General features: G+C 38.7%; 1 protein-coding gene across 9 annotated transcripts in view; it reads left to right on the top strand.

The window, feature by feature from the left end:
* LOC136836060 (activin receptor type-2A-like) overlaps positions 1-15,433 on the top strand; it is a 282,286-nt gene that overhangs the window by 81,039 nt on the left and 185,814 nt on the right. For 3 of the 9 annotated variants that reach the window (XM_067099957.1, XM_067099961.1, XM_067099966.1), the window contains one exon: positions 14,410-14,915. In XM_067099957.1, coding sequence (XP_066956058.1) covers positions 14,753-14,915 — 163 coding nt within the window. In that variant the 5' untranslated portion in view covers positions 14,410-14,752. Of the gene's footprint in view, positions 1-2,778; positions 3,145-7,076; positions 7,145-9,644; positions 9,743-12,765; positions 12,907-14,409; positions 14,916-15,433 lie in introns of those variants that run through there. The other 6 variants (XM_067099958.1, XM_067099962.1, XM_067099960.1 and 3 more) reach the window with 6 other exon arrangements.

Genomic DNA, 15,433 nt, shown 5'->3' with positions numbered 1-15,433 from the left:
TATAATGAAGTAATAATATTTTTAACTTGGATTTTTAATATAAATTTTGCTTCCTTTCCTTAACTGATCATTTGAAGGATTCCTACTTCAGCAAGTTTTACTCTGCACGGGAAAACTGTGAGTAACATTTTCAGTGCAACATTTACTTATAACCCGCTGGTAAATTTTCTTTGATTTGGGTTGAATCAGAACATTGTCTGTCCATAATTTTTGTAGCCTTTTGAAAGGCTAGTATGGGGCCAAGGGTTTCCAAGAATCAATCTTTGGGATCAATCAAAGATAAGTTGTTTGGATGACAAGGAAAAAAAAAATCAAGTCAAGCAAGACAGAGTAGGTTGGTGGAGGACTAAGTATTAGTATGTATTCCGTATTTTGACCCGTGCTGAAATTACATGTACAAAATATCACATGGTACGTTAACACTTTGATATTGGCTACTGTCGTAAGGATTTTCGGTCTTGCGAAGATCCGGATACCAAGATAGGTTCAAAATTCACATGTCTGGGGTGTTGATCGGAGGGAAGTACTCGTGAAAGCTACGTCATACAAAAATACCAATGATCTTGGTTGTGGAGGCCAATTAGACTGGCAGCTTAATGTCCATTCCAATCTTAGGCCTAATGAAAATCGAATTTAATCTTGTGTGGGTATTTTACTATTCTTCTTGCATTTTAATACGTTTTTATCTATTTATTAATTAATTTTTTTTAACAAGTGGGGTCACTTCTCTCTGCATTTTCCTTTACTTCCTCTTACTTCTTCCTAATGAACACCACATCCTTTGGAAGCTTGAATTTCAAGTCAGTGGCCCCTGTGGGCTTGTTCCATATGAATAGGTTTCATCTACCGAATAATGTTAATGGAGTTCACATGATTGTTTTGTCTAGATGTATATTTAGTCACAGTGTGTCTTAAAAAAATTGTTTCGCTGCATTAAAGTTAATTCAGTTTGATACACAAGATGAAAGAATTAGCCAAAACCACCAACAAATTAAATACAACCTGATCCAAGACCAAAACAAGTAGAAAGGCTCAAAATGTTGATTAATCCAAATCCAGCTACAAGATTTTATGATCAAAATGCTGATGTTAACTGGATTGTATTGTAGACACCATTGTCTAGATCTAATTTACATACGGATTTGACTGGATAATTTTCTTGGTTCGGCTTTTAACTCGATCAAATTCCAATTCCAGATTTGCTTTTGATGGGATCTCCTTACTTTCGAACGGGTTGATATCATGACTGTTTTGCGTTCGAATGTGCATAATTAACAGATCCGGTTTTGACGGGCTAATTCTAGATCTGGTTGTCAGAGTTTTTCTTTTATTCCAGATTCGAGTTTGATCAAGTCTAATTAATTTGATTGTGAATAGTTCTGTGTTCGCCAAGACGACTCAGAAGCCGTGATAGAGAGCGTGCCTTCGTATTTTATAGCTCTTGAACATACTCGAGAACACTTAACGTGTTCATTTATATATTTATCATCGGCAGCTGTCAGTATGCCTTCATTTTTTATTTATTTTCTTCCTTTTATTTGTTTCATAATAGTGAGAAAGAACATGTATCGGGTATTCCCGAGGACTAAATCCAACTAAGGGAAATGCATGGCAAATGCATTATAACAATACAGTGCTGAAAATTTTATTCTTAAAAAATTATCACCGCAATCGATAATTAGAGAGAGAGAGTAGTCTTACACGGCTGGTGTATTTATTTGCTGAAAGAACATACCAATGACTACGTAACTAATGAAACCGGCAAGGCAGTGCCACTTGCCGTGTACCCAATAGCGAATCACCAAATGTGCAAGTAGCTCTCCTGCATTTACGCTATAGCGGTGTCGGATCTTTAAGGACATCCTTGCGTAAGTGCTTTGGTCTGTGCAGGATCTCTGCTTGCTGTACTGCACATGAAAACATCTTAAGGTCATTAACTACATTGCTCTGGCCCTGAACCTTGTATTCCTGGAAATTCTTTAAATTATCGTTTCAGTAATATTTAAGGCAGTTACTTGTTAAACGCGAGAGAAAATAAAACAAAATTACAAGAAAAGATATCAACTTTAACCTTGAAACCCCAGGTAGCAATCTGTACCGTTGCAGAGGTATTGTTGGTAGTTGTAAACAATAATGGTTGTTGCGTGTGATAAATGGTACCATAGATGCCATTGAATGATTGGTCTAGGGAGTTGGGTCGACCCGTCTGAAACTGCGTAGGCAGAATCTAGATGTTGCCCTCTTTATGATTATCTTCTTATTTAACGGCTTTGATTTTAGTAGTAGTTATTAACACGAAAGAAACGGAAAACACCCGGAGAGAAGTTAATAGCAGTGAAATGCCAGAGAAGAGTCGCATTATTACCCTTAAGTGGAAGAAGAAAATGAATGAAACTCTTGAACTATGTCAACACACATCTATGGTACACAGTCAATGTATTTGTTTGTTTGGGAGATGTTTGAATGAATGGAGAAAATATTGAGGGTAATTTGCTACATATGACTATCAGCAAGAGTGCTAAATCCACTCACTTCTTACTTTGCAGAATTCGTATCCTGAATAGTTATTAAGTAATTAGTTTATTATTTAACCATTAACTCCTCTAAGCCTATTCGACCTTTTCCCGATGTTCCAATACCAACATTAACTCGAGAAAGTGTCGTAGTCATTTATATAGACTTCGTGGACTTTTGATGGACTTTTGCGTGTTTTATCCGTAAAAAGATGTATTACATTTTATGCCACCATTGTTACCTCATAAATTTACATCGCTTAACACGAATTCCAAGTTTTTAGAAGTGTTACAATGCCGAAGATGGACGATAGTCCATACGCCATATTGGATTTGCCTTAACAGATTGGGATGTCCCTGTGAAAAATAATAATGCTCCTTGCAGGAGGTATATGTTATGTTATTTAGTGCCAAACTAGTGACTATTAGTGTAATGGTTGATCGGAAATAGCCTCTAAATAACGCAGATTAGGTGAGGAAAGTGGGTTAAGTAGCAAAAATACCACCTTTGAGTCTAGCGAAGTGACACCGAGTTGCTTGGAACGCTACAAAACAAGATTTCCTGCGCCAAGATTATTCGTGAAAAGCGCGAATGCAGCTGCAGTGGCTTGTTCTCAGGATGTTGCCCGGGGTACGGCGGAAGAGTTCGTCTCGAAGATAGGCTTTGTAATGCGACGATTAAGATACTGAAAGGGTTGTTTTCAAAGTGTGTGGCTGCTTCTTCCCCTTCCCACCCCACCCCCTAACCCGCCACTCGTCCCTCCAAGTCCGTTTCGGAGCAAATCAACGCCAGTGGAATAGCCGAGGTTTCTCCTTAGGCGACGTAGTTCTGCTTTTGAATGAATCTGCCACTACTAAAGACTGTCATTCTGCAAGTAGCGTTTCATGCATGATCGTGTATCGCGCACATGCGAGCAAAACATACATCTCTTACATCGATGTACCCAAACATGCCTAGCCTTACCCCCCCCCCCCTTGCGTATCTAATTTCGTAAGATGGTAAACATTAGACAAACTAATGGTTATTTCCAGGGTTGACAATGTTAGTTAGGATAACAGTGGTTTTTTGTTAATAGTCACCCGACAGTCTATTGACATCTAAGGGTAGCCTATGTCAATCGGACTCCATCCAAGATGAGGCCAAGCAAATGACCAAGTCGACTTGGCTGTGGTGCAAGGGCTTAGTGAAGCTGCACTACAGTGAAATTGCACCAAGCCCTACTCCAGAGTCTAGTATGACTTGGTAACCTATGGATGCTTATTTTGAACTTATTCTGGCCTTCTTCAGCAGGGTTATCACAATTAGCATAGGCTACCAAAAACTAAACTTGGTTGATAGGCTAGGCCTTTAGTGGTTGGTAAAATAGCTTAATGCAGCTTTATTACTAGTCCAAGTGTGCAGTGGGATTTGTTTTCATAATTCAGCCAAGGATAAAATTATAAGTGATTCTTTTTTAAAGGAAATGTATTGGTGGTTAAAGAGGCATAAGCTTTCCTTTGGTGGTTCTGTCGTGGCTCCTGCAGGTTGTAATTAATGTCATGACTTGAGACTGTCACATGTCTTATAGAGTAATAGGCCAAGCCTTGGCCAAGGAGAGTGATATCGTATCAGTGATGCTATTCATTTTTATTTTTGGCATCATACCACAAGACATTTACTACCCAATTTATGGCTTAAGGATTACCTGTCAGTGTAAAGAAATTAAACTTAAGTTTTTTAATGGTAATCTTTAAATTTGAAAGTTTATTTTCTTCAAATTTATGATTGCATCCGGGAAGTTACAATGCAATTTCACATAAATAACCTTTTTGAGGTTGCTTTTATTTTAATTGATAAGCCCACCCCAGAACAGAGGTGGATCTTTCATCATCCAGCATATCATTAGCCAGATGTATTGAAACCTGATTCAAGATGTGACCTGTTAATTCCTCATCCTTTGTAACCTAACCTAATTTATTACTTGTAACTATAAGCCAAAACCTGGCCAAAACTTCTCAATTATTACTTTCTCTTAGCTAATTGTTTATCTAACCTGTCTGGTAACAAGCTGTATCCTTATCTGGCTGTAGAAGCCATAATCTCTGTTGACCCTATTATTTGTAATCCAGCCTAGGTCTATAATCCATGATTCCCTCCTACCTTGTAGGGGTTCACTACCTACTGCATGTCTTCCATTGCACACTTTAGATAGTACAAAAGGTCATTTTAGTCTCTTAGTCTTCCTCAAGTATTCATCTCTTATTCAAAACAGATATTTAGAGCAAGCCCTATACAAATGGAAATATGACTTGGTGGTATTTTTAGATTTTCAGTTCATTTTTTATTTAACCATGCATCTTGTTAGCTGACTGCTAATATGACTTTTATAAGTCATAACATTTTGGGACCTGCACTGGGGCAATTGTAATATAACCTGGCTTGTTATTAGCAGTGGTCTAGTGTAATCTAGTGGCTTTTGAAATATTTTGAAAATTTTGTTAGGCTGGAGTTCAGATTAAAAAAATGGTAAACTTGAGGCTGGTATTTTTCAATGTTGGTATATGATATGAAGACTATGTTGTTAACACGTTAACTGCCATACAGCAATTTGACATTTTCCTCCTGGTGGCATAACTTCATAGCCCTCTCCTTCCCAGCTGGTCAGTTGTTTGGTAGAGTAGAAGGATAAGAGAGTGTAAAATCCTTGAGACACATTGGCTCATAAGATCTATATACATTTTTGTTCCTCTAACGCCAAATAAGCCACTGGTGGCTCAAAGATAAATTGGACACTGGTGGCTCAAGTGGCGATGCTTGTCACATGTCTTTCATATGTTTTTTTTTTCTTTGTACACTGGTGGTACATACTATAATAACCCATTAATTGTTAACTTTGTGAAGGTATTTTACTTATATATATATATATATATATATATATATATATATATATATATATATATATATATATATATATAATTTGGGAGAAAATAGAAACAAATTAATTAATCATTTTGGTGAATTATGTATTGATTTCAGGGTTGCAATATATAAAAACATTAAAACACATGGTAAAACCTTAATATTTTTGCTACTTGATTTGTTTTGTAGTTTTTAATTACTGATTTTCATAGACACTTTCTTTCTGAGTAGAATTTCCTTTGTCCATATATAATGCATGCTTTCTACATTATTTTATAATATATATATATATATATATATATATATATATATATATATATATATATTATATATATTATATATATTTAATATATATATATATATATAATATATATTATATATATATATATATATATATATATATATATATATATATATATATATATATATATATATATATATATATACATGTATATAAAATGTAATGTAGAAAGCATGCATTATGTATGGATGAAGGAAATTCTACTCATTAAGAAAGTGTCTATGCAAATCAGTAATTAAAAACTACAAAATTTTTATGGTCATGCAGAATCACCATCAGATGATTACAGCTTTGATGAAAATTCAGGTTCCTCCCAAAGTGAATCTGATTTTATTTAGAAGATGAAGAAATTAGTAGCTGTAGCGAATCAGAGGATGATGGTATTTTGCCACCAATGGCTGATATAACAGAAATCAAACAACAGTCATCTGAATCAAATGTAAATACTGTATGGCAAGGTGCTGTTGTTCTCCCCCAGAAACTTTGTATGTACGAAAAGTTAGGAAGTGGTATAAGAAAGGGGCTTTCGAACTTCTTGGAACATCAGTAGTCAGTGCCTATATATATACTGTTCAATAAATTTACACAAACCAATCAATTTGTTTAAAAATTTTTTGAATCTGTAGTGCTTTCACTTTTGACAGGTAAAGCGACTGAAGATATAAAGACTGGAAAGGAGTTTTCACCCATTGGGGTAAAAAATGTTCAGTTCATGTCTTGATTGAGTGGGAAGGGTAATGCAGAGGATGTTATGAGATACTTAGTAAAAATGAAGGAAGCCAAATTGCAGCACGTAAAACTATGAGAGTGAAGACAGTATGTGGTCAATGTGAAGGCAAGCCACATTCTGCCCTTCATGCTTTGAAAGAATGCATTCAGATGAGTTCTAATGTTACTAGGATGTATCTAAAATGTGTCTTATTGGTATACTCATGATTTTCAGCCCATAAAAAGTTGATATTTAAAACATATTTGAAATATTGTACTTTTTTGCTTTTACATGGTCACTTTTTTGCTTTTACATGGTCACATTATCATGAATACGACATAAATTTTTTTCTTTTATATTTAACGAAGGTTGCTTTTATTTTTTAACTTATAAAATTCAGTTATTAAACTTGGATTTGCATGTTTTTTATGGTATTTCTAACCCTTTTATATACTTGTATAAAATGAAAAAAATTTAAAAATCCAAAATTATACCACCAGTGGCCTTGTTTACAATGTACCACCGATGGTACATATGGCAGTTAACATGTTATGTAGAAATTTCTTTTTTCCTACACAAATACAAATCTGAAGGTCTTTACATAGGATTTAATTGCAAATGTGAGCTGTTATGGCCATTTAACTTTCAGACAAGGTTGTTGACTACTGACGGCCCTGCCCACTCATCGGTTTGCACTCCACTTTGCTTTTGGCTGCCGTCATGTGAGGACGTCTTTGTGCTTCTCTTCCCAACTGCGATTTGCTTTCTTTTTGTGTTTTTGTTGAAATATTTGTGTGATTGTTGTTTGTTGTTATACTGTATATATGCAAACCTCTCAAATACTTTAGCAACTTTTGGAGAGGAAACCATTGGGTTAGTCACTGTCCAGCATAGGACAGACCATGTATTCAGTTTCTCTCTTCTTTGAGGTTTAGCCTCATTTGTTATTTTATGTCACAATGTGACATGAGTATAAAAAAAATCTAACCTGACTTCTTTTTCAGTTGTTGTGGAGGCTGAGGGCCTAAGTGAGTTATAGCCTCTTTAGGCCTCTTGGGAGAGCTGAGTGTCCCTCGAATTTGAAGATCACTCAGGCTATGAGGAGCCTGCTGGTATCTGCTCAAACCATGTGCAGGATTATTTACTGGCCATGGTGTCTGCTAGCTGTAGGACTTCTGCTACTTCCTTGGTAATCTCTCATGTAGCATTGAGAGTGTGTTCCCAGGTACTGCCTTATACATCATCTCTGAGTGATGTTATCCTCTACACACAGTTGTCAAAGGCGCTCAGCGAAATTGAGAAGAGGAGAAGGAAGTCTTCTTTGTTTTTGTTTTCATCTTTGTCATTGAGGGCTGTCCCCTTCTTCCAAAGCTACCAAGCGGAGGAAGAGGAACGTTGCGTCTTTCTCCCACAGGAAGTCTTGTCGAGTTTCCAGCGGTTAGCCCTCTTTGCAGAGAGGGCTGACAGTCTCTCGCCACCATGAGTACCACTGCTCCTGTTGCCTAGTGCATGGGTGCAGCTGCTGCCATAGATTCTCTGGAACCTTGGTGTACTGGTGCCGGCTCCGGTAGCCCATTTACCCAGGCCACTGGTACCAGGCCTGGTCTCTCACTGGCAGTACCTCTACTCCTGTTGCTGAGTGCATGGGTGCAACTGCTACCCGGCGTTCATTGGACCCCCGGCAGGCCACCTACCCAGGTCTCTCGCCAGCACTACCATGGTACCACTGCTCCTATTGCAGACCACCTGGGTACAATCGCCACCTACGGTTCTTCGGAGCCCCTTGTACTGGTAGCAGGTCCCAGCTGCTAGCGCAAGCCAGCGAGAAAAGGTGAGCAGATGGCATGCAGGTGCTCCCTCACTCCCCCCCCCTTCTGCTCTTCAAGATAGCGGACTCGGGTAAGGCAAGAGGAGATCCCTTGCTCAGTCTTCTTCCCTTTTAGAAGCCTTGGCTTCTAAGTAGATTGAAGAATGCTCGCGGGACAGACCCTGTTTACATTCACGTGAATAGGATTGCTCTCCCCGACCCGCGTGGACATTGTCATCATGGGTTGATGACCGCCCATGGCCTCGCTTACCTGCGGGGGTTTCAGTCTTCGGTAAGTAGAGTGAGGTAGCTCACTCTCTCACTTGTTCCTTCCTCCTCCTCAGAATTTTTCCAGGAGATGGAAGCTGGACAGGTTCAGGGCTTGGTACCGTGAATGTTCTCATTCCCATCCCAGTCTGTTACACAGAGGCCTATGTTCCTGTTCCAGTCTGTGGACTGGACGGGATGTATGCTGAATAATTAAGAGATTACCAATGGCTCTGGTGAGTGTTTCTCTCCTATGGAGTTGCAGAGGTCTATTGTGGAAAGCATTAGAATACAGTAAACCCTCCGTATTCGCGGGGAATGCATACCATATCCCCCCCCCCCCCCGCAAATAGCTAAAATCAGTGAATACATATAACCCTCCTAAAAACACTTAGATCTGCCTAATTTGGTAGTTCAAACACGCACGAAAAAAAAGCTTTAAATGCTTGTACAGGTACTATCTTTCTTACGATGGGGTTAGGTTCCAAAAAACCCATCATTTGTTGGAAAAAACGTATCTCGAATATAGCCTAGCGTACACTGGGGTAGTCAGTACCATGCATACATATATGGTAGCCTAGCCTACACTATAAAGTGTACTCTATACGTACACGGTATAGTAATTATTAATATCGGCTAATTCTGGAGGTCCATGCCGAGTGACTTACGATAATTCAATACAAAGAGAAATTGAATAACAAACAAGAATTAGCTTAGCCTACACTATGGTATATTTTATACATATATGGTTGCCTAGCCTACATTATACTGTACTCTATATTCACATATCGTATTATACAAACATCAGCATAACGAATATGCATCTTTTCCATGGATCTTTTGAAATGTTATGCCTTAATTCACTATATTCAATAATATTGTATATATATTCTTACATTGCTTTTGTATTATAAATTGTGATCAATGTTTTGGTTTAGAATTTGATTACGTGGTAAGTTTATTTCACCATTTTTAACTCGGTTTAGAGCGCTTTTCTTGCTTCTGGTTAGTGTAAATGAATCTCTAGATACTTCATATGGGGCAAGGTTATTTTTGTTAGGCTATGCAAAGTGTTTTTAAGTCGATATATAACTTAAGTACGTCTCGTTGTGAAATTAATTTAGCTATTTTTTTCATTAATAGGTGACGGTGGCCATTTGGAGGCGTTTTTTTGTGTAAAAAAAAAAAATCAAGATTGCGTTCGTTATTCTCACTTGATTTCATCATAATACTGTACGAACTTTACGTATGTATCGTTTATCGACGTAAAAATACCGTAGTGTAGTAATGTGTTCTTCCATGCCCAGTAGTTTTGATTAAAATACTTACTCTCCAAATTTAATTATGGTCGAGTTTCATCCATGTTGCCGATGCACAATAATTTATAGTTATTAGCAGCTTGAACATTGTTCTCTCAGTTTCATGTACAACTGGCAGCTTAAATTTAGCAGTATATTTCCTTGCCGATCTTATCCCATAGCGAATAAGGCTATAATGTAAAAATATATCAGTCCTATTCTACTTAACATCAATTGTACTATAGCTGTGGTGATTGTTTACTACCGTACGATGGTTGAAATACAAGCAAAATGGCTGTTGTTATCCAATTCGGTGATAAGCAAAACAGCAGTTTCTTGTTTGGTTGTTTATGTCTGTACGCATTTACGCAAGAGTATAGTGTTGCTTACAATACTTTTATCATTCTCTTTTACTTTTTTAACTATAGGATGGGATAAAGAGATGGAGGAAAAGAAGTTGGTCTATTGTAATTTGGTCTCTCTTGCTGCCTGATTGTACGCTGCTGCTTGTGCCTGCGCGAAATTTAGAAATATTTTCTAAATATTGTCATATCAGTATTAATTGCTTCCCCCTTTGCAAAATCAAATTGTAACTCGAGCACTTCCTAATTATTTTAATAATTTTATTACAAAAAGTCCATTTAGTCATGAAAATGAGATGAAAATACAGTAATTAGTGAATATTTCTCAGTGAAAAATGCTGTGAATGGGCGAATTTTTAACGAATAATGTGTATATAGGATGTTCCATAGAGAAATCTGCAAATTGTGAGACCACGAATATGGGGGGTTTACTGTATGTCATTTTAATGATCTCTAGGAATTCTGTTTCCCAAGGCAAGAGAATTCCCGTCCAGCTGTTCATGCAAGATACTGCCTCTGCCTCTAGCTCACCAGAGGAAATATTATGTTTTCTCTCAGAGATAATTGCCATCTATTAGGTTTACTTAGACATGACTCGTCTGTGTCCCAACCTGTCACAGCCCTTTGTTGGCCGAACCGGTTGAGCTTCAGACTGTCATTCGATGGGCCGGAGTTCAATTCCCGCGGCCGGCTGATGAAGAGTTAGAGGAATTTATTTCTGGTGATAGAAATTCATTTCTCGCTCTAATGTGGTTCGGATTCCACAATAAGCTGTAGGTCCTGTTGCTAAGTAACCAATTGGTTCTTAGCCACGTAAAATAAGTCTAATCCTTCGGGCCAGCCCTAGGAGAGCTGTTGAATCGGCTCAGTGGTCTGGTAACACTAAGGTATACTTCTTCTTCCCAGCCTGTCACTTGAATGTCTCCCAGAGGGAGTGAGTCTCCCTATTGCAGGTGGAAGCAATGGCACCAGAATTGACTTCTAGAGCAGCATTCCAGTCAGTCTCGTAGATTGATGTTTGGGTTTGTCATTGGCCAAGATGGCTTTTTCTCAGGTTTCTGTACACTTTAGGAGAATGCATTCCTCTAGAGCCTGTTACTCTTGGAGGTAGTGATATTTACCTGCTCCACTAGACAGCAAATCTGTTGAGGGTGGTGAGAATCTTTGCCATTTCAAACTTATAGGTTTGTTGGCCCTGAGTCAGTTGTTACGCTCTGGAACGGACTGGTTCTGGGATCCTCCCCCCCTCTTTGCTAGAGGGAGTGGGAGTGGACAGGTTTCGACTCGTTCACCAACCAGTGGCTAAGACCTTTAGTTTTTTGCGTGACACTGCAGCTTGACTCTTGGGTCAGGCTGGCCCTTCCTCTTCAGTCAGAGAAAATCCAGGCTTCTTTGGCCTGTTGTAGAGGTACCCAGACTGCTTCTACCCTGGTAGAAGATGGAGCTGCCAGGGATGTGGCAATTAGACCCAATTGCTGCTGAGGGGGTTGGGTGCCTGTCGAGCCATTGGGCAAGCTTGCCAGCAACATGGAGCAGACTCTACCCTTAGTCTTCGTCAACCCTCACCCTCTTCCCAGTCCAGTTTCAAATGTTCGTTCCCAGCCCACAAAAGGACCTCACCCTATGGGAAGAGGTGAATGCAATGCACCTGGAAGGCACTGTGGGAGTCTTCTACCCCTCTTCCAACTGAACCAATTTTGTTCTCCAGAAATGGTCTTAGATGGAACAGTCTGTTCTGTTCCCAATTCCATCAGAGAGGGTAGTTTCTTGCTTTTCGGGGATTTGAGGGATGTACATGTTCAATACCTACCCATCGGTCATCCCACAAGTATCTCCTCTTTACCCTAAGGGGAGGGGAGAAATCATTCTAGTTTTAGGCACTTCTTTCGGACTCATGACTGCTCCCCAAGGGTTCACTCGAGTGTTCATTTTTTATCTCTACTTGAGCTCGGTTGCATGGGTACATCTACAGAAGTACCAGTGCAATTGACAAAGAGACAGGTAGTGAACCGTCACATACTGGATGGATGAGTTTGGGTGACTGCATTACAAGGGCATCCTGTCCGTCTCGTGTTGATGGCTTGCATGCATGTCCCCCCTTTAGACAAGCGGGGGAGAGAGGGATAGACAATAGAACAAACCTTTTGGTCTAATTAGCAAGTTTTATTGTGTCTGACACTCTTGGGTACTTCCAAGCCTTTTTTAGACAATAGAACAAACCTGTTGGTCTAATTAGCAAGTTTTATTGTGTCTGACACTCTTGGGTACTTCCAAGCCTTTTTTCAAAGTAATGATGCAACTCATACCAGAGGTCTAGCAGCTGCAACATCCCATATGTCCAACAAGCTAGAGGTGCGGGATTTCTTCCTCAGCTCCTCCAGACCAGGGAGGTATTCCTGGGTGGGTAGAACCAAACTAGTCGGCTTAGAGATTTACTCAGACAACACCCTCCATTGGGTAAGTCTCCTATGTAAAGACTGAAGGTTGTATTTGTGTAGGAACAAGTAGAAAATTTTTATTTTTAAAGTAATTTATGTTTTTCCTAACTTACAAACCAGAAGGTCTTTACATTTATGGCCCATCTCCACTACATCTCATTCTGATACTAGGGCCGAAAGGCAAAGTGGAGTGCCGACTGATGAGTGGGCGTGGCTTCCCCCCCTACCGTCAGTAGTAAACAACCATGGGTGAAAGTTAAACGGCTGTTCCAGCTCCAGTCCGCAAGCTAAATCCAATGTAAAGACTTCCAGGTATGTATATTAGGAAAAAATAATTACTAAAAAAATTTTGCTATATTTATATTATCAGATTTTTATATGAAACTTTTTAGATTTATTTATTAAGTTTTCTACATAATTTTATTACTTTTAAATTTATTTTTAAAGTCCCATTTAATTTAATATGGCATCATTAACCTAGATGTGATGCCAGTTTTAGTAGGCATAAATCAATCAACCAACCTTTTTTCTACTTCCTTCTACTCCTGTAAACAGAGTGCCATTCTGTATACAAGTTGGACTATGTGGGTGCAGTGTAGTTTACTGAGCACCAGTCTTTCATTGGCAGTGAAGGGATGCAAGTTCCCCTCCTCCTATGGCAAGGGGAGAGGAGGCTAGACAATAAAGCAAGCTCGTTGATCTTATTAACATGTTTTATTGTCTCGGACATTTCAGTTGGGTTTGTACTGCATGACTAAGTAAGAGTACAAACCCTTTGCTTAATGTTCCATAAGTCAAGCATCTGCTACATCTCATGTGTGCAGCACCCTAGAGGTGCAGGGTTCCTTCCTCTGTTCCTAACAGACCAGGAAAGTAACACTCCAGGTTGGGCAAACCTACCGTTGGTTCAGAGGGTACCCAGAGGCCTACCAGCAATGAGTGTCTTCTTTGTAAAGAATAAAGTTTGTATTTTTGTATGAACAAATAGCAAATTCCAGAAGGAATCTGGTACCTGGGCTGAAAGGCAAAGTGGAGTGGAGATCGACAGGTGGATGGGGCTTCCCGCTCGTGTTGGTAGTTGACCACCTTGTCAATAAGTTTGAATGGATGTTCCAGCTCACATTCACAAGTAGAATCATATGTAAAGAACTTCAGGGTTATGTGGTAGGGAAAATACAAATGTTAAAATTTTCTATTTTTTCTAGGTATATACACAATAGCTTTTCATGTAAGTTGAACCCAAAATGCTCTGGTTTGTATACCTGGGAAAATTAAAAATGTATTTTTCTAAGTCTTCTGCTGCCAGAGAAAGTACTGATATCAAGCAACTATACAGAAAACAGATTCTTCACAAATTGATTATAGTGTTGAAGTCATTTCCATGAGGCTGCTTGGCATTGCTATAAGACATTAGTAAGTGGCTTTGGAATTCATTTGAGCAGTTGCTGCATCTGCCAGTCAGTGCTGCAACTCAAAACAGTTGAGAATTAAGTATTAGGTGGGATAGGAAATGCTTCCTTGTTAGGAAGAATTTTCAGTCTGGAGTGTGAGTAATATGCAATTCATGGTTGGCCTACATGTCATAGAGTAGTTTGGAGTTATGGGTCAGGATATCTCATTCCGTAATATTGAGTATAGTGTCAGTGTAAGGTAATTTTATTCATACTTTTACTAGAAGTGTGCTTGTAGTAAAGTTGCTAGGTGTGATGAACACTTTCTTGATTTCTGTTATATTTAAGTCTCTGGTTTAGAATAGATTAAAATTGTTGTAAAGGTTGTTTTATTTGTACTAACCTTTACTTTTTTGTATTTCAGGTGAACTGGTACCCAATTGAGAGGTGTAGTGGTATTTCTGATTGGTGAAAAAGCTCATCCCAACATTAGTCTTCATGAATGCCAATCTAAGCCGAATATTTGGAACTATTTGTGCTTGTCTTGTTGCCATCAGCACAAGTAGCACAATCAAGAGACGGATTATTATTGATAGTTAAGATTTATGAAGGCCCCAATGAGAGGAAGCAAGATAAGCAGTTGTGCTTGTAGAACATGGACATGACAGGGAACCCTTTAGCAGGACCAATGTAATTTAGGGTTAAGGAGGAGTAACTCCCCTTTAGAAGGGCCACAGGTTGGTGTTAAGGCGTGTTTGTGTGCGCACATGGTAGAGGGATCACAAGTCAAGGGACTCGACGTTGGAAAGGGGAGAAATTGTGGCGGGTGGTTTCCTGCCACACATATGATGGCTACCAGCATGGGAATTACACGGTTGTCTAGGATCATGATGTGGCTGCTTGCTTTGTCAACACTTCCCCTTATTTCAGGTAAGTGTTAGTCAAATCCTTTTTCTGGTGAGTAGGAATTTCTCATAGTAAATTTGTTAAAGATAAGTAGAGTTCATCTTCTTACATTTGGTGTTTGAATGAAAAAAATTTTCAAGTTTAACTTAGTCTTCTCATGAAAGACTTTGTTCACCAGTGTTGGTAGGGACTTTAAAGAAGATAAACTACCACTATTAAGAATCTCTGTACAGTATGTTTCCAAAGAATAGTTGCAAGTATAGTTTCTAGTACAGTAGATTGATATGTTCAGATTTTTAAGTAGTGCATTTGATAACAGCTGGAAATGGGATAAAAAAGTAAGGGCTGATAGACCAAGTTCTGACCTCAGAGTTCGTTGTCAGAAAAATGGGAAGATTTTAGCTTTTCCAAAACCTCCTACTTGAGGGTACCAGTTACATAGGTCTTGCATGACACTGTTTTTGATAGGAAGGTTTTTTCCATTCTCTTTGGCTTCTGTTCACCAGGTTGTACAGTGATTAAACTTAAGATTGTTCCAATTT

Source organism: Macrobrachium rosenbergii, chromosome 56 (genome assembly GCF_040412425.1).
Source record: "Macrobrachium rosenbergii isolate ZJJX-2024 chromosome 56, ASM4041242v1, whole genome shotgun sequence".
Classification (NCBI taxonomy): domain Eukaryota; kingdom Metazoa; phylum Arthropoda; class Malacostraca; order Decapoda; family Palaemonidae; genus Macrobrachium; species Macrobrachium rosenbergii.
Note: the sequence above shows the minus strand (reverse complement) of the source record. Positions and strands in the feature narration are given on the sequence as shown.